The sequence below is a fragment of the Polypterus senegalus genome, chromosome 14, assembly GCF_016835505.1.
Source record: "Polypterus senegalus isolate Bchr_013 chromosome 14, ASM1683550v1, whole genome shotgun sequence".
NCBI lineage: Eukaryota > Metazoa > Chordata > Cladistia > Polypteriformes > Polypteridae > Polypterus > Polypterus senegalus.
Window position 1 is genome coordinate 144,872,980 of NC_053167.1, and position 26,967 is coordinate 144,899,946.

At 40.9% G+C, this 26,967-nt stretch overlaps 1 protein-coding gene across 1 annotated transcript in view; it reads right to left on the minus strand.

Annotated features, from left to right (window-relative positions):
* Positions 1 to 26,967, minus strand: part of LOC120515057 (interferon-induced protein 44-like) — a 44,476-nt gene that overhangs the window by 11,974 nt on the left and 5,535 nt on the right. The window contains exons 2-5 of the mRNA XM_039735770.1: positions 20,592 to 20,658; positions 14,261 to 14,315; positions 13,973 to 14,048; positions 2,130 to 2,325 (exon numbers count right to left, since the gene is read on the minus strand). Coding sequence (XP_039591704.1) covers positions 2,130 to 2,325; positions 13,973 to 14,048; positions 14,261 to 14,315; positions 20,592 to 20,658 — 394 coding nt within the window. The remainder of the gene's footprint in view (positions 1 to 2,129; positions 2,326 to 13,972; positions 14,049 to 14,260; positions 14,316 to 20,591; positions 20,659 to 26,967) is intronic.

Genomic DNA, 26,967 nt, shown 5'->3' on the forward strand with positions numbered 1-26,967 from the left:
TTAACACGGTTACTGCCAGTTGTCTTTGATGTTTGTTACTACCTCTGTACCCTTATTGCTATTTGATTTTATCGTCCTCTTTGTTTTTATATCCTATTACTATTGTTAAATTTCATTGTAAGGTGACCTTGAGTGTTTAGAAAGGCATCTATTAAATAAAATGTTGTATTATTATTATCTATACTAATAAAAGGCAAAGCCCTCACTGACTGACTGACTCACTCACTGACTGACTGACTGACTCATCACTAATTCTCCAACTTCCCGTGTAGGTAGAAGGCTGAAATTTGGCAGGCTCATTCCTTACAGCTTACTTACAAAAGTTAAGCAGGTTTCATTTCGAAATTCTACGCATAATGGTCATAACTGGAAGCTATTTTTCTGCATACGCTCTAATGGAGTTCAGCTGGAAAGCCGTGGGGGGCGGAGTTTCTTCTGACATCATCACGCCTCACACGTAATCACGTGAACTGACTGTCAACGCACTACGTAGAAAACCAGGAAGAGCTCCAAAACGCGCTGAAGAAAACATGCAGTATATAATTAAGAAGGCAGCGAAACAATAAGAAGCGAGCGAGTGACATATACACTGAATCCTCCAGGCACTACTTACAAAAGGTTACATTGACAATCGCACAGATGAGAAGCTTCGATGCATGTGCTCCATAATGCATTAAAAAAAGGTTACATTGGGGAACTTGTGTCAATGCATGATTTCCTGGTACACCGATTACATTGATCAGCGCTTCCCAAAACCTGAGTATATAAAGACGGTCTTGGAATATTTCGGAATATATAATGTAAGCGCTGGATAGTCAAAACTTTATGCAAAGATGCCTACATTTAACTTACATTCCTACCAAAGAAATTTCTATCAACTAAATAAAAATTCCTTCTATTTAAAATTTAAATAGAACTTGGAACAGATGTTCATAATATCCACGCAGACTTGCACGTGAGAGCGGGAGTCATCCGTTTTAAATAAATTAAGATTTTGTACAAATAATGTTTTTCATTTTTCTTCCTTGTTGGATTCTGGCACCCCCAGCAACAGTTGCTCATATAGCAAAGTGTAAAATGTTATCTATAATTTTATTTTTTTTTGTTATGGACTTCCCCAAAACTGTTGATCCCTGTAAATAGTTTATAGTATAACAACACTATAATCTGTTGTAGCACGAGCGTTAATTAGCGCCACACCTCACAACCTCGTGTACCACGCTTTTGGCTCTAACGCTAGAAGCGCGGTGGATGCTGTGGGGGTAAGTTGTGGTTTCTGTTTCTTTCCCGATATTTTTTTTTTCATTTACTTTGTGTTAATAATTTATAATCGATTTCATTTATTACTTAATAGGCAGAGGAAAGAAGACGTGTATGTGACGCTCTATTTCTTTCTTTTTGTTTTGCAAAGATATGCTATATAAATCTATATATATTTTTTCTTTTCATTTGTTAAGAATAGATATGACAACAACACTCATATCAATAACAAAACAATTACATTAACAATCATGTTATGTTATTTTTAAAATTTTTCCTTTTCTTTTTCATAACTTCTTTTACACACTACTTCTCCGCTGCGAAGCGCGGGTATTCTGCTAGTTATTATTATAAAAGGAAGATGGAATCCAGTGAGTGCAAAGTCATCTGTCTGTCTGTCCATCTTATTTAATATAAATGCAGGAATGAGGTGAGACTGGTGGAGCAAATGCAAAGTCAAAAACAAAAGCGGAAAGCCATTCAGTAGCCTCCTCCTGCTCCATGGTCACCCCACATATTTATCATGTCGCCAGCCTGAGATCCTGAGATGAGAGAGGAGCAGCCACATCACCAATAAGAGGTGCCACTGACGTTTGAGCTCTCGACTGGAGTATTGATGGAGTGGTAGGCTGATGAGACCCGCTGCTTTAGATTTTCCCATCTTTTTCAACAGAGCACAAACAAGCAAACCTCGTGACCTCTTGTAAGTCACATGTCCCATAACCTCTATACCCCAAATGACTGGGCTGAGAACACAAGTGACCCGCAGTAATAAATAAATAAATAAGGTGACTGCAGTGCCAGCAGGAGATGAGCAAAAGGCTGGCAGGGTCTTCACAGTTCAACTTTTCTTTCTGCCCCTCACTTACCTTTTTGCTTACATTGATGTCTCCATACCCACATAAGGCCTGCATAGTCACATGATCTCTGAAGATGCTGTTCAACGAGTTGAAGAAGCTGCTTTTACCGGCTCCAGTCTGCCCGACCAGCAGGATTCTGGGCTCTGTTACTGTCCTTGTCTGAGTATCGTAATTTTGGAGATCGTCGAGAAGGAAATTCCTGTCCCTGCTCATGACAAAAGACAACAGAGCAGTTGGGAGTTCAGTGGAAAACGTCAGGATCAGATACTTCATTTCAAAGATACCCACTCATGTTTGTCACTTTAGCACCCACAGACCAGAGCCGGCCATGCTGCCCTCCCATCGTTCTGTCAATTCTCAAAATGAAAATTTCAGTGTCAGTTATTCAACACTTACAACAGTGGTTCTCAAACTGTGGGGCGGTGAAAAAAAGAAAACAAGAATCAAAAATATGAAAAATCCATCTATTGAAACCAAAACAAATGAACTTAAACTACATTTTGATACTAGAAAAATAAATACAGAGTTAGATAAATGTCGATAAAAGTTAAGTAGGTATAATAAAATGTGCATCTATGATATATCATTCATTAAAAAAGAACAAATTGGTATTAGTGGGCTCTTTTCAGAAAAACGTTATTGGGGTGCGATTAAAACTCAGGTCGCAAATACTTAAAGGTTGAGAAACGCTGACTTACAAAGTACCTTCAGATACTCAGCCTGTTCAGAGTTACAGAAAGAGGTGACAAGTTACAGACACCAGTGGCGACTGGCTGAAGCAACAAAGAAGAGGAGCCAATGGTGCTGGGCGAGAAAAGTCAAATGTTACACGGAGTGCTCAGAGCTGCCTTTGATACGTTTGATCGTTCAGAGTGCAGTCGGCTCCCTGAACTTCACATTTTATCTGTTCATCCTGGTGAGAGTCACAGTGGGAATAAAATAATGACAAATAGGCCAGGCCTCTAAGTGACCCCAAGTATGGAATACCATTTGTGTGTCAAAATAAATAAAATGAAATAAGAATTTAAAAATGAATAATCACATGAAAAAGTACAGCAATACAGTCGTATGAGAAAAAAAAAAACACTCAATTAGAGGACATCTAAATATTCTGAAACATAAAGTCACCATTGGAGTCCCGAATGAGGCACATTACCTGCATTGTGAGGGAGCGACAGTTACGGCACTACAGCCCTGACGGTGATCCGGCTTGCAGGACCCTCATTGTTGAGGACTCGAGTGGCTGGACCAGGCCAAGGGGACACCCATGTGACACCAGAGAGAGGCACGGGCAAGCAGGCTAAAGCTAAGAAATGGAAACCTGTAGTGCAGGTAGAGAAAGCAGAAGCTGAGCTAAGCATGACACAAAATGGAGGGGCCTGGAAGGATTCAAAGTTGGAAAACAGAGATCAGGTGTAAAGGAGACAGCTGCTGTTATAAGAGGTTTACTAGCTTGTATTATTGGTAATAAGGAAGATCAGTTTGAAAAAGAAAATAGCAAAGTGAATAAAAGTGAAAATGGAATGTTGTGTGAAAGTTGTGAGAGATGTAACAGTTGGTGTGAAGAATGTGAAGTGTTAGCATGTAGGACACCCACTGCTGAAGTGGAAAACAGTGAAAGCAGGGGAAACAAGGAGAGAAAACCACCCGTGGTGAAAGTTAGGGCAGTAGTAACCGGATCGGACTGGAACCCTAAAACATGGGTGGGTGACTTACATGAGACAGATGAATGCTCAGATAAAGAGTGGGAATGTGAGTGTGAGGAAAAGGAGAGAGATGAAAGGAAGGGAAAACAGCAAGAGTGTTTCCTTCCATTACTCTCCAGGTGATTCTGAGGTCTGTCCAGTATTTAAAGAACATGCTACACCCATAGATACTTCACCATTGTTAGGAAAGGTAACGAGTTCTGCATTGAAATTTGATTTAGGACAAAGAAATCAGATGGAAGGCAGAGGAGCTGGTGAGTTTGAATGACAATTGTTGACTGAAGGACATGAACTGGATAATGGAATAAGGATACTGAGTGAAGAAAGTGTGCAATTAAAGCAAGGAGCAGTGGAAATAAAAGAAATCCGAGTGCTTGTGTGTGAAAGGTCTGAAAGTGCTAGTGGAAGAATGGCTGAGTTGGAAAGAAAGTGCACCAGTTTAGAAGTTGGTTTGAATGAAACAGGACAAGCCAAGAACAAAGGATGGTGGAAAGTGCAGCAGGAAGGTTCACAAACTTAGCCAACAAGCCAGGAATGCACAGGGGTGTGAAGGTCCGAACAACTCTGCTAGGCCGGCCAGTAATTAAAAAGCAGACACACTTAGGTTCAGTAATTCAAAACCTGACTAACCAGTTGTTTAAAAAGACAGCCTATGGAACTCCATGCAATAAAATGGAGAAAGTGAGCTGGTCTTGAGTAAAGAACACAAGTCAGTTTTAGGAGAAATGCTGGATCTGGCACTTGGATTCTGGAGAGGTTTCAGGTAGCAGTTACCATACAATAAAAAAGGACACACAGGCAATTAAAAAAAATAGAAGGGTAGCACAGGAAGACAGAAAAGGAAAATAGTTCTTTCTGTTTCAATTTCCCGACCTTTTGCTCCTTTGTGCTACTTCTATTCTAAGATTTTACGGACTTTGGGTTGGTGCAGGTAGTAAATAGTGAAGGCAATTAGCAGAGTAAAATCCATGCAGGAGGTCGGGTTACCACTAAAGCATTGGAGTGGAGTGGCACCAGCGGCCAAGCTGTTCCAATGAATGCTCAGAAGTAAAGTTTGAGTGTTGGCACCAAGTCGACAACCTAGAAGATGAGATGGACAGAAAATGCTTTGTCACCTTCCATTTTGCAGACCTGCCTAAACAGTGGAAAAGAAGATAAGAAAAGACGACAAAGACAACAAGAAGAAGACTAAAGACAAAGACATGAAGAAGAACTGAAGAGACAGCAAGAAAAAGTCACTTATTGGGGTTTAAGTGAGTAACAAGTCCACAAGTCACATAACAATAAGGCCACTTACAATAGCTACAGTTTAAAACAAAGGGTTTGTTCATTACTGCAGCAAGTTTATATTCCAAGGAGTGGAAACTGAACAAACCAGCTAGGAATGCCAAGAATAAGGGCATTCATTTTGGGCTCATAACATATACATTCTGGGTATTAATTAAGTAGGATAATTAATATAATTAACACTATTATTACAGAAAAGGTATACTAAGAAAATCGGTGAACTTTTCAGGAAAGCAGGTGCAGCTGGTACATTTATAAGTCATATGGGCTCTGATGTTTAGGTATAGTCTAACTGGGAAAATATGGAAGCCCTGCTGAGATTGTTGGCTGTGGTACAAGCAGAGGATCAGTGGGCCAATTCTGAACGGAGGTGTTTAGCACAACGAGTATTCATATGGTGAGCAAACAACTCTAGGGGTGGCCTACGGGGGGAATGATGAGAGTTGCATAGCTGTGATGTCTCATGGTGGTGATGCCAGCCTAAACTGGTAAAGGCTGATGGCAATCAAGGGTTGCACCATGGGTAGAAAAGCACAAGAGGCAACTAAGTCAACCCCAAATGCATGACGAGGGGCCACAAATGTTGGTTTGTGAACAGTTGATGCAGTGGCACATGTGCTCTCACTTGGGCAGTAGTGGTTGTATTGGCACCTGTGGCATGTTACCTTTCAAATTTTGAAGTTAATTGTACAGCTGCATGTGCTTAAACAGATAGTTTGGGACAGGGGTCTAATTAGCAGTTAGACACAAAACCAGCACAGATTAAGAAAAGAATTCACATAATAGATTTAAATTTCAGTGAGCTAGTTTAGTGGAAGGTGTGGACTTGTCTCATTTTGAACCACCAAATCTGATGACGTATGAAGACTGCAGAAAGCTAAAGAAACAGTTGAAGCAAGCCGGAGCAGATACAAGTCATCAGGAGCGCTTCCAAGTTCTTCAGATTGTCTTTGAAATAAAGAAGATATGTAATGGACAAACTTTTAACACTGGGAGAGCAAATACTGCAAATCAAAGCACAAGTTGGGCAACAGACTCTTCGAACAATTTAATTCTAAAGACATTGTACAAAAGATTTATCGGGGTGGAGTGTTGTGATGTGAGATTTTGCATACAACTTGATAAATATTTTGTACGTCTTTATTTGTAACTTAGGCAAAGCAATATAATTTAGTGTTACATTAGTGAGAAGCATCCATGTTTACAACCTCCCGACCAGGACTGAGTCTCTTTGAATTTTATGACAGGAATTGGGGGAAGCGCCTCAAACCAGTTTTTCAAGTGTTTCTCTGCTAAAGTTTCTCTCTCAAGTCCCCACAGGAAAGCCAGGCTACACAACTGCCAAGCTTTACCTTAAACAATTGGTTTTGGGGGCAGGTGTGGAGGTGTTTAATTCCCCCTTTGGTCTGAATTATTGCTGTTTGGAACTGGCTTGTATCAGAAGCCTTTAAGTACCATGACATCCTATTGGCTGTAGGGGTTGGACAGAAAACCTGTACATTTGCTCACTCCCTCACTCTCTCTCTCTTACCAAACTGATGCATGAACTGAAAAGGACAACACAATGAAGAGCACAGCTCGGCAGCCATACTGAGACAGGCATGCGGCCTGTTCTGAAGAGAGCTGACCACAAATGAGGACTTAACTAGAGACATTTTAACAAGTCTGCGTGCCGCCTGAAACTACACGTCTGCATTTATCAGGTTGTATGGTTGCCAATATTCAAATGTACTCTGCATATTGTTATTATTTATGAATATTATAAATAACTAGCAAAATATCTGTGCTTTGCAGCGGAGAAGTAGTGTGTTAAAGAAGTTATAAAAAAAAAAAAGGAAACATTGTAAAAATAATGTAACATGATTGTCAATGTAATTGTTTTGTGACTGTTATGAGTGTTGCTGTCATGAAGGATTTGATTATCATTATTTCTTTCAATCAGGTTTGTATTTGGAGGATGTGTTGTGTTCAAGTTATATTTCGTGTTTGTCAACCGTTGTAAAGATAACAGGTTTCATTCATCAAAGTGTTCACTACCCAAATCGGTACGCGTGAATCTAAGATGTTTAACAGGCATTCCCGGTATTAAGTTGTGGATTTGCCTGTGAATATTTAGCGGTAGTGTGTCTATGAACTTAATTTAACAGTCCCAGTCCTGCAAAGCCAGTTCACGTGAGCCCCTCGGAGTACATGCATCGAAGCTTCTCAGCTGTGCTTGTGCTATCTCGTGCGATCTCGCAATGTCCACGGCTTTATTTAATGTTAGCTCAGACCTGGCACTTAAAAGTTGTATCTCGCGAATATTGTATTCGTCTTAGGCATGAAAAATGGCAGCAGCAACGTGTCTATGAACCTAATTTAAAGTTAAGCTTTACATCTTGCTTTCGTATTAATATGTGTACAAAGGCTTGTTCAGCGTCAGAGGGTTTCCACAGTAGCTGCACTTATGAATATGCTAAGCACATTCCTTTACCCGCGAATATTTACCTTATATGGGCAGGCACTCAATTACGTGGGAGGCGTGATGATGAGAGATGCAACTCCACCTCACACGGCGACTGAGCTGCAGGCTATAGCCGTATATATGGACGAAAGTAGGTTCCAGTTATGACTTTACACGTAGAATTTCAAAATGAAACCTGCTTAACTTTTGTAAGTAAGCTGTAAGGAATGAGCCTGCCAAATTTCAGCCTTCCACCTACATGGGAAGTTGGAGAATTAGTGATGAGTGAGTGAGTGAGTGAGTCAGTTAGTCAGTCAGTCAGTGTGGGCTTTTCCTTTTATTAGTATAGATACATTGTTTAAATTGTAACTTAACTCCTGCTTGTCTTTTACTACACCTAATTGCCTGAGGTTATAGATGTAGAAGGGAAAGTAGGGAGAAGTTATATACTATAATTTATACTAATAAAAGGCAAAGCCTCACTGACTGACTGACTGACTGACTGATATTTTCGTATTAAAGCATTTAACCAATCACATTTCAGCCATCATTTGTTGCCAGGCAGAGAGGCCTTCACAATCTGTTCTGCAGGCCCTCTAACTAATAAATGTCGATTAACCTGTTGCTTCAACTAATCAGATTTTGAGTTGGTGTCATTAGGGCCCTCTAGCAGACGTACGGCAACGTCACCGTATTCAGACCCATTGATTGGATAGAAGCCGATATGAGGAACTCTACGAGGCCACTGAACGCACCGCCAGTGCTCCGAGTGCAAGATCCTTGCGCGCACTACCTCCAACTCCATGGCAGGATTCTGGACAATATTATTTGCCAGACACAGACCAGATTTCAAGACCACGAAAAACTGATGTTTGTCATGCTCCTCGACCCCCAGAAGTTTCGGGAATACAAGAAAAATTTCCTACATGCAGCCTTCTCCAGTTTAACACAAGAGCGACGGGGCAGTTTTTGATCTGTCTCGGCTAAAAACAGAACTGACTGTAATGTATGCCATGGATGATTTTGCAGGAGAATCTCCCACTGATCTCCTTGACTTCCTTCATCAGAAAAATCTGAATGAGATCATGGGGCAGCTGTTCAAATTGGTATATTTGGCGGTGACCATTCCTGTGTACACTGCTTCTGTCGAGCGGATATTTTCAGCCCTAAAGCGAATTCAAACTTATGCCAGAAATATGACAGGTCAGGTTCGACTTTCAGCATAAGCTTCGATGGCGATAGAAAGGGACTTTTTGATGGAACTGAAGCGCATGGATAATCCGTTCAACAGAGTAATTGAACTGTTTTTGAGGAAAGAGAGGAGGATGGATTTTGTTTACAAATAATCCGAATTTTTGGAGATTAAAATGTTGCGATTTTCCTAAATAATATTGCAAGTTTATGAGTTATTATTGATGTTTTTTATGTGCGTCGCTTTTGTGGCTGCAGTAGAAAGGAACTTGTTCACCCCTGGTTTGTCTATTCAATAAAGGCATTTATTGTGGCTACAGGAGTTACCTATCTGTGATGCAGCGGCTCTTCATATTGTATTTCTGCATATTAAGATGGTTTTTATAACCATAAATTAGTTTTTGAGGGGCGGGTTGATTCAGACGGCGCACTACTGAAGGCCTAGGTGTGAGATGCATGGTCCGCCAATGGACCAGATGATCCGTAAATTTGATGAACATTACAACCCGAAAATAAACGAAACTGTAGAGAGGTTCAGATTATACTTCTCCCAGTGCATCTCTAAATCCTCCGTGCGAGAACATTATCATAAGGCTTAACAATCTTATTGTTACACCTTCTACGTGCACCAAACCGTCCTTATTACGAAGTCTTCCTTGCTTTACCTCTGGCTGCTTCTTGAATGTAATTACCCCGATCTACATACTGTCAAATAAACGAACCACACGTCGTGGTGCAACGTAATAGGCTTCACCTCTGAAGCTGACACCCAAGGTTCGATTCCCGAGAGGCAGTGCAGTGAGTGTGTACGCCTGATGAGCCCAGAATTAGGGCGAAACACGTGTCGCGTAATCTTTTGCATTATTTGACAGTAAAAACTATTTCAACCATTCTATGATCTACTTCTCGCAACTGAAAGAGGGCACCGTGGCGGACGTTAGCAGACTTGCTGACCAACCACAAGCGTTACCTGGTAGATAACCACCCATACAATCGGATTGTGATTCAGACTGTGAATGCATTGAATGTAATTACCCCGATCTACATACTGTCAAATAAACGAACCACACGCCGTGGCGCAACGTAAGAGGCTTCGCCGCTGACGCCCGAGGTTTGATTCCCGAGAGGGAGTGCAGTGAGTGTGTACGCCTGATGAGCCCAGAATTAGGGCGAAACACATGTCGCGTACTATTTGCATTATTTGACAGTAAAAACTATTTCAACCATATATATGTGTATATATATATATATGTAGATATGTATATATATGTGGATGTATGTGTGTGTGTATATATATATATATGTGTGTATGTATATATGTAGATATGTATATGTATATATGTATATGTGTATATTGTGGCAGGTGGCTGGGTGTGGTCACCAATCAGCCACCTACTTAAGGAGCCACCGCCCTGCAATCAAGGCTGGAGTCGAAGGAGGAGGAGGACAAGGTCGTGGCAGTGGAGGCGAGGAGAGGCCCGAGTGTGTTGTGTTTAAAAGACAGTGGCTAGTGAGAGCCTAGACTTTGGGGAACTGGGGGGTTGGTGGCGGTGCACTTTTGTAAATATTGTAAATAAACATGGTGTGATGGATAAAACGGTGTCCGCCTGTGTGTGTCCGGGCCGCTATACTTCACAATATGTATATATATATATATGTGTGTGTATGTATGTGTGTATATATGTTTATATATGTGTGTGGATATATATAAATATATAAAATATATGACAGCAACACTCATAACAGTGACAAAACAATTACTTTGACAATCATGTTACGTTATTTTTGAAATGTTTCCTTTTCTTTTTCATTAATTTCTTAACACACTTCTTCTCCACTGCGAAGCGCGGGTATTTTGCTAGTACCTTATAAAGAGTGGTAAGTCTGTGAGATCTGAGGCATTCTGACAAAGGCTACACATTAATAAAATAAAAGGGGAAAGTAGTGTAAAATAAAATATAACTCTGCCAAGACAAAACAGTGGAGTACAACTCCAAGAAGGTTCTGTTCAAGCTTTATAACCCACTGGTGAGGCCTCATCTGGAGTCCTGGGTGCAGTTTTGGTCTCCAGGCTACAAAAAGGACATAGCAGCACTAGAAAAGGTCCAGAGAAGAGCGACTAGGCTGATTCAGGGCTACAGGGGATGAGTTATGAGGAAAGATTAAAAGAGCTGAGCCTTTACAGTTTAAGAAAAAGAAGATGAAGAGGAGACCTGATTGAAGTGTTTAAAATGATGAAGGGAATTAGTACAGTGGATCGAGACTTGTATTTTAAAATGAGTTCATCAAGAACACGGGAACACAGTTGGAAACTTGTTAAGGGTAAATTTCACACAAACATTAGGAAGTTTTTTTACACAAAGAATGATAGACACTTGGAATAAGTGACCAAGTAGTGTGGTAGACAGTAAGACGTTAGGGACTTTCAAAACTTGAATTGATGTTTTTTTGGAAGAAATAAGTGGAGAGGACTGGCGGGCTTTGTTGGGCTGAATGACCTCATCTAGATTATTCAAATGTTCTAATTTAGACCCCAAGTACTTGTAGGAGTGGACCACCTCTACATCTGTAATAAGAATATAAGTTTAATGTCACTGTGCTCTGTACAATTATTTTATAAATCCACTCACATGTACAGGCCAGGCCAAAGTTAGCACACAGGGGCTCTCAGCATTTAGAACTGGCGAGCTTTGTTGGGCTGAATGGCCTGTTCTCGTCTCGAGGGTTCTAATGTTTAGATAGCATTTAAGTCCATATGTCTGTTCTGACCTCACTATTAAGAAGCGATAGATATTCAGGAAGCTAAACTTCTCCGTTTATCAATATAACAACTCAGAGACCGGCTTGACACGAGGCGTGCAAATCTCCAGTTTATTAAGAAAGAGCAGGTTTGAAACTTCAAGTAAAGAAACATCATATTCAGCACACAAATAACAAAATGGTTTGGTGACAGCCTTAAAACTAAAAGTAGCAGCACAGAACAGTAAAATGATACATATTTAAACTTACCAGCTATGCTACCATAGGCTGAAACAAGAGGGATGAACTTTGCTGCATGTGTTTGTGGCAGACGCACTACTTACTTTGGGAACAGCCACTGTAAGGTGCTCAGGAAGGACAAATAGCACAAAGCAAGCATATTTGAACATAACAGTTTACAAAAATCGAAATAATGAATACTTAAGCATTTTCCCATCTTAACAAACGTCACAATAGCAATGCTTCCTAATGAATCAATATCTTAATTAATCAACTTAAAGCAAAACATCTCATATCAGCTGGCTTTGAGCCATATAAGAATCTAAAGGTAAGTAAATAAGTACAAGCTTGTATGTTTGTCTTCTTCCAAGCTGTCAGGAAGAACTGTTCTTGCCTGCTTATGCCCACCTGCCTGTTTCCAGCTCCAGCAGCTTTGCCCTCATCAGTGAAGATGCGCACTGCGCTTACCAGCACAGCTGCCTATGATTTTAGCCTTACAGGATGCTGGTGCAACAAGCAATTACTGTATTAATGGAGATGTTCAGTTTCTCATATGTGGGTCATCCTGGATCCAACTTTATAAAGAGGATTAATGAATGTTATATTAGCTCGAGATTAGGAATGTGAGGAATGTAAACGATGATCAGGTGATGGTCATCTCTGGGCCAGACGGTAAACATGACCTTCGAGTCCTAATGATTGCCATGAAAAGATGATGATTATGAGGGGAAAGGAGTTTCCAAGGTGAGGTAATTGTTATGAAAACAGGTACAGCACAAGGTCACTGTTATGAAATAACCTGTAAAGTGGGTGATCAGAAAATATATGAAACAGAGCTGTTTTGTGTTTAGAAATGAAATAAAAATGAGCCGCACCCAACCCACTGGGCTCACTTCATCAACTGAGACGGCTTTATGTGCTCTGCAATGGGTTCCTTTGTTCTGCAATAAAGTCAAAATTCTGAATTTCTATCTGAATTATCTGCTTGTTTTTTTCTGAAGATTTCTTCATGACATGAACAGCTGACAAATCAAAAAAAAAAAAACCTGTGTGATGCAATCGTGTCACCACGGGCCGGAATCTCAAAACAATGCTGCCAGAGTCTTGTGAAACCCCACAGACTTACTCTGTGTCAGCCTAGTCCTCCTGTGGATTTGGGATCACTGTACTGTTTTATGTGATTATTCACCTCATTAATTCTATTTTATTTACTTCAGTTTACTCAAACTGACTAGCAGATAGAATCTCAGCAGAGTCTTGACCATGCCCTTGGGTGCCAGGCAGACATCTTGACGTGAGGCTGCAGGCTTCTGGCTCAGCTACTTTCTCAGGTGGGATTTCTCAAAACTGCCATGTAAATTGGACATTGGACTCCTTGTACCCATAATCCTTCACTGCATCAGAATTTCTTTAAGTCAGTATTCTTTACTCTTATGGGAAACAATCAGGAAATATCAGTTAAAAATGTCCTTTTCTATTTATTTTTTGTCAGTTTATGTTTTTAATGGTACCATTTTAACAATAAACACACAAGAAGATGGATGGATCCCCAGTATATTTGACTAACTGTTGTCTCTGTTTATTATTTGTGACTCCTTATTAATTGCTTTCTGATTAATTAAAAGAAGCTAAAAATAAATGAAAATTCTTGAGAAGCATGTGAATTAAAATTAGGCAAACAAAACTCCTTGTGGCAGCAGTGAACATCTCTGAATAGCAAAGAGAAGTCAGCTTATTAGACATACAGATAATGAAAGGCACTATATAAGAGTCAGGCAGATCGTGAAAAGCTGAACAAAAGGAATAATGAGCAGCTTCAGCAAAAGACTGCTGTTACCGTCCTGCTCCACTGACAGACTGAGGAGACCCCACACTATGCGACTCTTCAATTCCACCCAGGGGCGTAAACATTAACATTACACCAAGTTATTGTCTGTCTGTTATACCTGCATTGTTGTCACTCTTTAATTTAATATTGTCTTTTATCAGTATGCTGCTGCTGGAGTAAGGGAATTTCCCCTTGGGATTAATAAAGTATCTATCTACCTATCTATCTATGTATTATTATTATTATATGGTGCCTTTCATATCGATCTATCGATCTATCTATCTATTATTATTATATAGTGCCTTTCATATCGATCTATCGATCGATCTATCTATCTATTATTATTATATAGTGCCTTTCATATCGATCTATCTATCTATCTATAATGAGGGGGCAGAGTATGCAGGCAGATACTCACAATCTGCTGAACGTCTGTTCCCTCCATGGCTGGTCCATCAATTGGGAAGGAGGAGACATCCATGGCTGCACATACGCTGCAATAGTGAATCAAATAAAAGTTTACCTGTTAATATTGACGTTCATGAAAAGTCACAACTTAACAGGACAGCCACATGAAACTCATCCCAAAACATTGACAGTTTTTAGAAAGGTGAGCAGAGTTAGCAGCTCTAAATTCAGCTGCTGCTGACACAGAAATGTGACTTGGCAAGTCCAAAATGAAGGCGCCTGGAGTGATGGAACTCACCGGGTCTTGGTGATGAAGGGGATCTTCTACCTCTCCTGGGGTTTTCAGTTAATTCCTAGTGAAAAGAGACAGGCAAGAACTAAGGGTCATGGTGACAGGTGACACTGTGTGAACTCCTCAGAATCACACACCTCATTAATTACCATATCACTCATTCTGAAGAGGAAAAACAAATGAAAAAACAAACAAGGGGAGAAACAAATAGACATTCATTACAGTGCTGTTGTTATACAAATGTTAGCAAAGAATTTGAAAAAGGAAAAGCGTTAACATATAAATCATTAAAAACAACCCAACCCATTGTCCCTTCTTGCTCCCCACCGGATCTTAAATTAACAACTAAACTATAAACAAAACAAAGTAAAGGGCTCTGTACCCTAACCCTAAGCCTAACCCTAACACTAATGGTTTTAGTTCCACTCCACCCATTTTTGAATATTTTCATCGTGTATCTGCACTGAGCCAACCTCAACTCCACATCTCAAAGTCATTTGAGACGTCCAAGGGACTCCTGCCACTGCTGCTATTTTTTGTTTTCTATCAACTAAAATGAAGTTACATGTTTGAAAAAGTTCTTGCTTATTGTGGCTCTTAAGTCTGGTGTCACTCTTCTATACACTGTTAATAGTGTTTTACTTTGTTATTCACAACTTATGTGGAAAGCGTGAGGTGCTCTTAACTCATGCAATGGTAAATCCTGCTGTCTTCAAACAAAGAGATGTTTGAAATCACAGCTTTGTCTGCATACAAAGTGATGAGATTGTGTAAGAGATGGAGGAATGGACATAACACTCTGCACCAGACTGGTGGTCAGTATATGCAGGTGGGAGCACATGAAGCTGTACAAGACCTGTGAGGTGAGAGGAGCAACTGATGAAGTAGGCACTGAAGAAACCAACAGTCCTTCAAAGGGCCAACAAGTGTCTCGCACCATAGGGGGCCTCATGTATAAATGGTGTGTATGCCCATTTCCATGCTCGCATCGCGATGAATAAAAAATAAACTTGGCATAAAACCACGCACATTATCATGCCAACACCCCCCCACCCCATATATACGTATGTTTTCTGCACGGTTTTGCAAACTGGTGGCACTCAGCATCAAAGCATTGCTACTCTTCCTGTGTGGTTTCCTCTGTCTTTCTCAGATTCATCTCCATGTTGCATATCATTTATTAATTTAAGGTGCCTGATTGGCTATTCCGTGCACCATTATATTGTTACAAACTATTCCAAATATCATAACTGCTTTAGCGTTGTTACACTCATATTTTAACCCATTGTGTCTGAGTATGTATACATAGCTCTACATCAGTTGATTGTAAAGCTCTACAGCGTCTTGTATCGAGAGTGCAGAGGATTATCAGGAGACCACTTCACTCTCTGAAGGACATTTATAGCATACACTGACTCAGGAAAGCCACCAGCATTTGCATGGATTCCAGTCAGCCATGTCTACTTGAACTTCTCCCATCCAGCAAACGCTTTAGAGCTGTGCCTCACTGGACCTCGAATTTCAGAAACAATTTCATCCCAAGAGCTACAAACACACTCAGTCAGTCCGTCCTGTAAGAGCTCCCAGTAAAACTGTTTGGACTTCTAAGTAAATTCACCTCACTGTAAACTTGAACTGCAGCTGTAATATTACACATCCTGAGCCATTTTATGAGCCATTTGTACCATCTGTACTATATATATATTGTACTTGCTTATGCTTTCATATTGTATATTTTTCATTGTTTTCTATTGTATTATTAGTATTAGTATTGTTATTTTATCATTTTATAGGAAGATAATTTTATGGAGGATTTTCATCTCATTGTACCATACAATAACAATAAAGGAATTCTATTCAATTCAATAGAAGAGAGCACGTATTTACAGATGACTGACTTCTAATAATAATAATAATAATGCATTTTATTTATAAGACACTTTACATTAGCAGTAAATCTCAAAGTGCAACATAAAAAGATTAAACAAAGGCAAGGCAAGATAAAACCAGAGATAAAACAACAATAATTATAGCATTCTTGTTAATAAGCTTTCCTAAATAGAAAAGTCTTTAGCTGTTTTTTAAAACAGCCCACAATCTGCTGTGTTCTCAGGCTCTCTGGTAGGACATTCCAGAGCCGTGGAGCAGCGGCTGCTTCTAAAGAGATTTAGATTTCCAAAAGCTGTCCTCTTGGCACTGTGTGCTGTTAGAATACTAGGTTGTATGCTTGATATAATTTTATGATGAAATCAATGTATAAGCTGCCTCGCACTTAGGAGACCTGTCTGGGTTCGCTTCCCGGGTCCTCCCTGTGTGGAGTTTGCATGTTCACCCCGTGTCTGTGTGGGTTTCCTCCCACAGTCCAAAGACATGTAGGTCAGGTGGATTGGTGATCCTAAATTGTCTCTATTGTGTGTGCTTGGTGTGTCGGTGTGTGTGCGTGTGCCCTGCGATGGGCTTGCACCCTTTTTGTTTCCTGCCTTGCGCCCTGTGCTGGCTGGGATTGGCTCCAGCAGACCCCTGTGACCCTATGTTACGATATAGCGGGTTGGATAATGGATGGTTGGATTAATGTATATTACTTTTACAGATAGATTATCCATCCATCCATTATCCAACCTGCTATATCCTAACACATGGTCACGGGGTCTGCTGGAGTCAATCCCAGCCAACACAGGGCGCAAGGCAGGAAACAAACCCCGGGCAGGGCGCCAACCCACTGCAGACAGATAAATTAACTTCATGTAAATAAAGTATACTGTTAATAATTAAACATGTAGAGGCACTGTGGCGCAGCGTTGTGATGAGCTTGTGCCCCATCCAGAGATTAGTCCTGCCTCATGCTGTTTGCTTTCTGGGACTGGCAAAACCCTGGAAGGATAGATGGATGGAATAATTAAACATGTACTACAAAGACATTTCAATATTCCTTAAAGGTTTGGAGAATTGGGGTTCTATGCTTACAGCTGGTTTGACATTTATTATTGAGCTTATTGTATGGAGATTAGTTACATGGAGAAAGAAAACTGAAGGACAGGAATTGGGGGTTCATGCGTTTGACAGACACACTATTGCTGCAATAAATTATTTCATCGATGGTTGTCGTATGTCCCAGCAAGCATCTTGGGGAGGCCGAAGCAATCCCTGGTGAAGGCGCCAGCTCATCGCTACCACTACACCACCGTGTTCCCATGTTTAATACATGATTTAATGCATTTCATCATGCTAATGATATCAAGTATACATCTTAGTATTCTAGAATATTCAGAGAGCTGTAATATCATGAATGTAACGTATTCTGTTTGGAGATCAGTGCCCGTGTGCTCCTGTCTGCAAAAGAGAAGTCTGTTTAAGAAGCACGTAGTGATTCACACACAGAATACGAAGCATTTAATGTGTTACTTTAGTTACAATGAGATTTGAGAAACTCTGATGAAGTGTACGACATTCTACTTTAATGACAAAATGAACTACAAGATTAAAGTGGAAATCTCGAGATTAAAGTCGACATTTCAACCTTTTTTTCTTCACTGTGTCCCCATTTTTATTCTTTTCTCTGTACCCTAATACGCTTCCATGTGACACTCAAGTGGTGGTCTATGACTCGCCTTTTCACAGCGACTTTGATATCTGACCATTTTCTTATTTCAGGCACTGTGTGACTTTCTGAACTTGAACTTTCTAGTATCTCCACCTTGCTGTATTATTCCATCAACTTCTTTTCATCGTTTTTACCACTGCTTAAGCCAACAAACAGTACATTTTTTCTTGCCTCTACTTCACATTTGCTGAAATTCTTCTTTTATCCTAGTGCTTTTGCCATTGTCTTTTCACAAAACGCTGAACTTAAGGGGCCATTCATGTTGATTTGCATATTCAAAGAGGTGTAACTCTGGGAGTGACAGGTGCGTGTACGTGTGTTACATTTCATGCTGACCAGGATTTATGGAGCAGAAGTGCGTGGAAGTTGGCTTACGCACAGTTTTGTCCACCTGAATTTTTTTGTGCGTCAGCACATTTCCACTTTTGTCTGTACGCCATGTTATAGTGTGAATTCCATGTGCAGCATTACACATGAGGCCCCAGGTAACTACAGTAAGTTGAAACAGACACACTTAGCTGGCTTGTAACAAACGTATTAGGCCCAGATATAATCGCCCATGATTGCTTAAAGACTCTAAGCGCACTCGTTATTTTATTTGTCCCCAACTTTTCGGTCCATGAGAATATAAGATGTACAGTCATCCTCCATCTCTCTTTTAGACAAACTGATATACTGTGAGTTTGTTCTTCTTCTAAAAGCTTTTCCCACCTTTGTGTGAGACCACTCTAGCGATCCTGCCTCCTCTGCCCTTGTCTGTTGTATCTTCCTCGTCTGTTACCCTTTCTTCCTCAAACTTTCTTGTTCTCATTCTCTTCTCCCTCATCCCAACACCTCCATATCCAAAACTCTTCTTCTCACTTCTCACTTCATGCCCATACCACTTTAACCTTCTCTCCTTTGTTTTCTTTAACTCTATGTCTGATTCTGTCATTCCTGATTTTATTACCCTTCATTACTCCACTTCTCCGTCTCACCATCCTAATTTCTATAATGTCCATATTCCTTTCATGCACACTTTTTTGTATTGCTCAGCTGTCTCATTCCACACACCAGGGCTGCTCTGACCTCTAACTGTTTTATACACGTTACCCTTCACTCTTTCATTGATCCTTCGGTCACATACCACTCCTGATCCCTTTTTCCAATTTGTCCAACCTGATTGGTTTATTGTGTAGATTTGGCTCTCCATCCTCTGTTATTGTTGATTTGAGATATCTGAGTGTTTCCATCCTTTTAAGCCTTTCTCCATGGAGGTTAATTTCTCCATCTTGTTTTTGTTCCTTACATCTCAGATTTACTGTCCCTTTTCCCACTAATCTTTAGGCTTCTGTCCTCCATAGCTCTTCTCCGCTGCTCCATTTTGCTTTCTATAATATTCTCAGAGCACACAATGCACAATGGCAGTTACTTCTACACTATTTTTCCCTTACATATCCCTAACTATTCTTACATTTTTCTCTGGTCCTCCATTATCTATCATATATCCCCACATTTCTTGCTGGGAACTTCTATCATATGTCATCTCTAAATCTACAAATACCACGAGCTATCCTTTCTGTTTCTCTTTACACTTTTCCATAATCTGTCTGAAGATAAGAATCAAATCTGTTATACCTTTTTCTGCAATAAACCCAAACGGTGCACCCCCTACCTTCTTCTCACCCTTTTACCTGTTATCCTTTCCCATCTTTTTATTGAATGTGACACCCCTAGAACTTCACAACAGAATTCCGGATGTCTCCCTATCTGTGTATATAGGCACAATCCCACTGTCTCTCGGCCGATCTGACATCTTCTCTTCACATAGATCTTTGACATCTGCTCTCATAACAAATCTGTTCCTTCCCCCTCAGACTATTCCCCTCCAGTCCAGTTGTCTTCCCATTCTTCATTCTTTCCAATGCCTGTTTGACTTCTTCCCTACCTGTCCCTGTTGTTACACCCTCCTTTAGTATTCCCTATACAGTATGCCTTACACATTTGATTAATTGCATCCATATTAATTATCACAAATCTCCATTTGCTCTTTATATGTTTGATTTGGGTAAACTCGCCTCCTGCCTTCATTATTCAGAATATCCCTATGGAGTATCCAGTTCCCTGTTTACTTTTACAAAACAAATCTTAAGAGGGTTAAAACACACAGCTGGTGGAGAGCAGATCTGAGGAGAGGATCCAGTACAGGTGGTCACCTGTCAAGGGATAATTTAACTGGATTAAGCTAACTGGGGTCATTTTTCTCTTTTACAAATGTAGCGAACGGGTAATAATAGACATCTGAATAGTTTGAATTACAACTCATTGTTTAAGGCAGCGTGGATCAAACCAGCTGTGAAATGGCTGAGGAAGCTAAATGTGCATTACTGGCACTGAACGGTCTCTTTAAAGTGGGGATTTAAGGATTATAATAATAAAAGGAAAATCAGAATTAGGGCAGTTATTTACCATTTGCATTACTGAGAACTTCTTAGTGTAAAACAGTCAAAGATCTTAGAACTAAGAGTGAATCACAACAGGATCGGGTGCACAACGTCCCCCACTTAAGAACTGTTTATGATTGAGGCCTGCACAGCCTGTCACTCCTCGACACTCCACACAGGGACTCACTACTTCAGCACAAACCACACACACGTGCCCCCCAGATATAACCCTGACCTAAAGGCTGACACCCCTTAATCTCCGAGAATAACCTGCACACATTGAGGCTGACACATCTTGGTTAATGCTACTTACATTGAACGGAAACATGTCTTCCTCTGAGCTGTTCTCTTTCAAGACGTCACTCCTTAGCCTGCTAGCCCTGTGGGGAAAAAAAGTGGACAACATTGGAATGGAGACAATAGTGGCCTGTGCCATCCAGGATGTAACTGCATCTGAACAGAAATGGTGAACATACAAGAGGGGCATGTGGGCAACTGTGCAGACTGCGTGTCAGGTCAGGTCGTATTTATTCACCATTATTACTGACCACAAGACTGTGGTACATTTCAGAGATACGAAGAGTAGTAAAAATTAGACTCGGGTAGAAGTGTTGTTTGTTAGGCAAAAATGGACCTAAGCAAAATTAAATGTATATGACATGGAAAATCTTCTTCTTCTTTTAGGTGCTTCCGTTAGATGTTCAAGTAAAAGTAAAAAAGTATGCTCTGAAAAAATTGCCCAAGTAAAAGAACAATTTAGTTACTTTAGAATTAAAGCAAATGATTAAATATCCTCAGATACCAATGCTGTGCTTTGGAAAGCATAAACAGAATGGACAGAATATAGGAATACAATTGATTTGATATATATATATATATTGTGGACACTTTTTCTCTAGTGTCATTTCTTGTGACTGAAGACAGAGAGATATAATTAAAGTTAGTAAAAAATATTTTATTAATACACACCAGGCAAAGGTAAGAATGACAGAGAAGCACAGTCCTAGGACACCTGCCCTTCATCTGCGCCCAGGTGTCGGTGTCCTAAATCTTTATAATGCTAAGCAAAATTTTACCTTATGACTTTAGTTGCACAAGAATTTCAAGACATTACATCTTTACAATAGTTTTGTTTGGATCAGCAGTTACACAATTTTAAAGGTCATCAGTTGGGCACTTGTAACTTCTTGTTCGTTACAGAAAACAGAAACTGCACTTGTCGCAAGACAGACTTCTCGTGGCCCTTGTCACGCACACCAGATTAAATCAATAACTGATTTTTATTTTTCCACATTCCCCCCTTTTATCAATCTGGGCATGATAAAATAGTGAAGAAAATTCAGAAGGCGGAGGTAAGGGATGGGGAAGGAGGAGGAGAGGGGGAAAGGGATGAGGAAACTGAAGAGGCAATTTGGAGCATATGTTCCTCGTGTAGCATATAGGCCTTGGCTATAGAAGCAGTGAAATATTTGGATATTATATAGCGAATAAGAGGAACAATGCAACATCCGATAAGTAAAAGGACAATGAATACTACTGCCAAAGAAATAAATACTGATTTTAGCCTTTGGCCCCATGACCCAAAGGTGGATATGAACCATCGATCCCAAGGGTCAGAAATGCCTGAGTTAGTGGCAAGTTCATTGGAAAGAGATGTTAGGCTGGCTAGTGCTCGAGTAATGGACCCATCAGGTGCAGTATTATTAGGGATATATGTACAACAAGCATCACCAAACATAGCACATACTCCACCTTTCTCAGCAAGTAAACGATTTTGCCAAGTCATTAGGGAGGTACGATCTAATTGTTCATGAATACCTTCTATAGCATTTCTAGTAATTAAGGAAACGCTGCTGGTTATAATATAAGTAATTAATCCAGTCAACGTTTTTATTAATGGCAATCTGAGGTATGATAGATTCAAATCCAGCTGCTACCTGATCCCTTGCTTTAAACTTATCTGGGACTCCTCTGGGAACTCCTATAGAATCAATATATACTCCTGGGCCGTGCAGGGAGAAGCTGGAGGAAGAGTCTGGGAGGGAACGGGTTCGGCGGAAGGAAGTGGAGAGCTGGGAATTAGGGGGGTGATACAGAGAGTGTGAAGAGGGTAAGGATAATAATCGAAAGGGCATAACTAGCTGTACAGGGGCACAAGTGCCAGACCAATCGAAAGGCAAGATATCAAACAGTTTTGACCTCGGCACATCCACCAAATATCAGATCTAGGGGTAGTTTGGGAAAGCAAAAATTTTGAAAGAGTGGAATTAAAAGAGGTGGAATTGACATGGAAGGTTTGGGCAGAAGGAAGAAGGTAATTCTCCTACCCAAGCAGTTCCATTTGATTTAAAACATGTGAAATTTCCTTCGTGGGACTGAAACATGGGGGTAGTCATATGACGAATGGGGGGAAAAAGAACAGATAAAGCGACGCAATTGGAATCAATAGAAGTTTTGGACGTAGTAAATAAGTAGAGAAGACAAGGCAGACCAGTAGGGTCAGAAATGTTAGATAGTGGGAAAGGGACTGTTGCTAGAGAAGAACGTGCTTGTTAAGGTGGTTAGATTCAAAGCCTGAACTAGGGTTTTTCCTCACTGATGCAGTAGTCAAAAACTAAGTAGGAAAGGGGACAGAGGAGAGGGAGCAGGTGTCTTGACCTTAATTTGAAAAGTCCTCGGGATCATGACCACTTGCATATGCAGCTAAGACATAAGTTCCTGAATCATGCAAAGAAGGATTCTTTAGAGTAATGATTAATGGGTTACACTGATTCTTAGCACACTCATGAGAGGCATGTCCCTTTAAAATAGAGAATCGAGTCTTTAGGCCATACTGAGTAGCCTGCCAGGGTTCATAACCCCAGTCATTTGGTCCTGTGTTTGCAAACACATCACTCCAGAAGCCACATTCAGAGTCAGATGAAGCAAAACTTGAGTCAGAGTCATAAACCGGGTAGCTCACACAGACATATTTGTCAGGCCATTCCCATTGCTCCTGTCTGCCAGTACAGGGAACAATTGCACAAAAGTCAACCTGGAATGAGGCAGTTTCCTCAACCTGGAAAGTCAGTGTCACCCGTGAAGTGGATAATGGAAGAAAAAACAACAAGAGTATGTATATTATGGGTGCCATCTTTTGCAGTGCGAAGCGTGAATCCAGGCGGGCAATCCTTCAACCTTTACAGCGTGTGGTGTGGACAAAGAACTTGGAACGGTCCTCTCCACCTAGGCTGATGCCAATGTTTCCTCCGGGTGTCTCGAACCAGGATCCAGGTGCCCAAGGGAATCGGCGAGTCTTAGATGGAGGGCTGGTTCTCCAAGCCTGATTAACCTGCTCGTGGACTTCCTTCAGGGACGCCGGAGGCCTGTAAGACTAGAGAGAAGATCATTGTCCACGGTATGCAGGTTCACATTTCCTATAACCATGCCAACGGGCATGGGTCGTCCGGTCAGGATTTCAAACGGCGATAGCCCCAATTGCCGGTGTGTCCGCCCCTCAATCCCATTAAAGCCAGGGGTAAAGCATCTGGCCAGGATAAATTGGTTTGTTCACAAATTTTTGCAAGCTTAGCTTTTAGGGTGCCATTGCATCGTTCCACAATACCCCACTTTGTGGATGGTATTTGCAGTAATGATGTACATTGATCTGTAGCCAGGTAGTCAATTCATTTATAATGGAATTCACAAAGTGAGTACCATTATCTGTCTGTAACTTTTGGGATGCCCCATCTTGGAATAATTTCTTTAATTAGTGCTTTAGCAACCGTTTTGGCATCATTGCGTTTTGAAGGGAAAGCTTCTACCCATCGGGAGAACACATCGACAATCACAAGGCAATATCGGTAACCTTTAGACGGTGTTAGTTCAATAAAATCCATTTGGAGGTGTTCAAACGGACCCATTGGGTTAGGAGTAACGGCGGACTTACCTGAGTGCCTTTTCCACATTAAACTTTGACATAATGCACAGCGTCTACAGAATTGCTCTGCATATGTAGAGAAGCCTACAGCTTCCCAATGTTTTCAACATCTTGAACCATGGCATCTTTCCCAGCATGGTCGAGGCCATGGGCTATTTTGCCATACCTGGAAAAGAAGCTTTTGGGAGAAAAGGTTTGTTAGTTTGCTGATGAGTCCAGACTCCATCAGAGAGGGATCCTTCTTTGGACCACTTTTTCTTTTCAATGTCCGTGGCTGCACTCTGTAAAGAAATAATTTGATTATCAGGGTCCTTGTCATTTCTCTGTTGGAATAAAGAGATTGGTGTGTTACTGTATGCAGCCTTTTTAGCAAAGTAATCTGCCAATTCATTTCCTTTGCTGACAGGTCCTGTTTTCCTGTGTGAGCTTGACATTTAACAATCGCTAGTTTTGATGGTTTAGTTATGGCTTCCAAGAGGGATTCGATTAACTTTTGATGTTGGATGGGCTTGCCAGTACTGGTCTTTAAATCCCCTAATTTCCATAATGCCCCATGATCATGGCAGACTCCAAAGGCATATCTGGAATCTGTATAAATTGTTATGATTTTTCCTTCGACAGCTGACATGCTCGGGTGAGCGCTATTAATTCAGCTGCTTGTGCACTTAAACTTGATGAAATTCGATTTGCTTCCAGCAGGCGGTCCCCTTGGACCACTGCGTAACTAGTTGAGGGTGCTCCGTTTTCCAATCGCAAAGAACATCCGTCTACAAAAATATTTTCTCCAATTTCTAAAGGTGTTTCCTGTAGATCTACTCGAGGCTTTACAACCTTTGCTATTTCTGTATGGCAATTATGCGGTTCGCCGTCGTTATTTGTTGGCAACAGGGTGGCTGGATTTAAAGTGGAGCATCTTTCAATTGTGACGTTTGACAAAGTACAGAGTACATTCTGATAGTGTATTGCCCTAGCAGTAGTGAGATGGGAGGTCTTAGCCTGTACTAAAATGGAATGTACAGCGTGAGGCACCTTTACTGTTAGGGGCTCATGAGCACTATATCTGTACTGGCTAGCACAGCTTCTGTTGTGGCAGCCACAGCCCTAAGGCAAGGCGGAAGTGCTGCGGCCACAGGATCCAATTTTTTCGAAAAATAAGCTATTGGCCTTTGTTTATCCCCATGTAATTGTGTTAAAACTGCATTCATATATCCCCCCTTTTCGTCCACGAACAGAGTAAAGGGACGAGAAAAGTCCGAAGGCCCAAGGCTGGTGCCACCGAAAGTGCATTTTTTAAGTCACAGAGAGCCTTCTCAGCCTGCTCGGACCATTGCACCTGACCAGAAAGAGGAAGGCCAGGGGTGTTTGCTAAATTTTGTAACGGCTGTGCTCTTTCAGTGAAATTCAAAATCCATTGCCGGCAGTAACCCAGAATGCCCAATACAGACATAACCTGTTGTTTTGTGACAGGTCTGGGAAGATTTTGAATGGTGTTAATGCGATCGCTAGAGAGAGCTCTTGTTCCATTTGTGATGTCATGACCTAAATATTTTACAGTTGTTTGAATTAATTGCAATTTAGCCTTTGAAACTTTATGTCCATTGTCCCCCAGAAACTGCAGTAGTTTTTAGTGTCTTGCACAATCTTCTTCAGTAGTACTGCATAACATAATATCATCTACATACTGTATTAATGTACTACCCCGGTCTGGCCAGAACCCTTCTAAATTTTGAGCAAGCGCTTGTCCATACACACAAGGGGCTTCAGTATATCCCTGAGGCATGACAGTCCATGTCCAACGGCGGGCTTTGGAAAGTAAAAGCAAACCAGAATTGCGAGTCAGGGTGTACGGGGATAGAGAAAAAAGCATTGGCTAAATCAATTACTGAAAAATAACGAGCAGAGGGAGGGATTGCAGAAAGAATAGTGGAAGGATTAGGTACAATAGGAGCTCTAGGAAAGATTGCAGCATTCACTTGTCGTAAGTCTTGAACAAAACGCCATGAACCGTCAGCCTTTTTTACAGGTAAAATGGGAGAATTAACTGGAGAATATTTAATTGGAATAATCGCACGCGCTTCACAAGATCGGAATGTAGGCGGAGATGCCAGCCTCTGCTTCAGGAGACAGAGGATACTGGGCACGATGCGGACGGAAAGAAGATTTAGGGTAGATCACCAGAGGCTCACAATGGGCTATCCTTCCATAATCATTTTTACCCTGAGACCACAAAGAGTCAGGAAGCGCTGAGAGCCAAGAAGGGAAGTAGTTTGCAATGACAACGCAGAAAGGGAAGTGCAGCATAATGTACGATGTACTAAAAAATCAGTTTGAAGCACAACTTTAGTTATTAAATGGTCTGAGGTATCAAAAACACCTGAAGCAACATGTACCCAGTCTGTTCTATTAAGACATTGTTCTACCCATGGTCCGATTTCCACCCAATGGACAGTGCTTGATTTAGCTAAAGAAATATGAGGTAAAAATATTCTGTGAATATGTAAGATGTACAAATGCAGCAGCTTTTGTGGGGGAAATGAAAATGCAGGGGATGTGAAGGGTTTCGGGCAGGTACCTGATGAAAGAAAAGATTCTAGCCAGGGGTGTCTACTTCTATAGGGAAATATTGGGCAGTGCAATAGGGTGTCAGGGGCTTGGAGATTGGGAAACAAGCAGGAGGGAAATGAGTGAAGGGCTTTAAGAAGGATGGTGTGTGGGGAAACATTTCATTGAAATGGAGAGAGAAAGTTTTGTCATGAGATCCCTTCCTAAG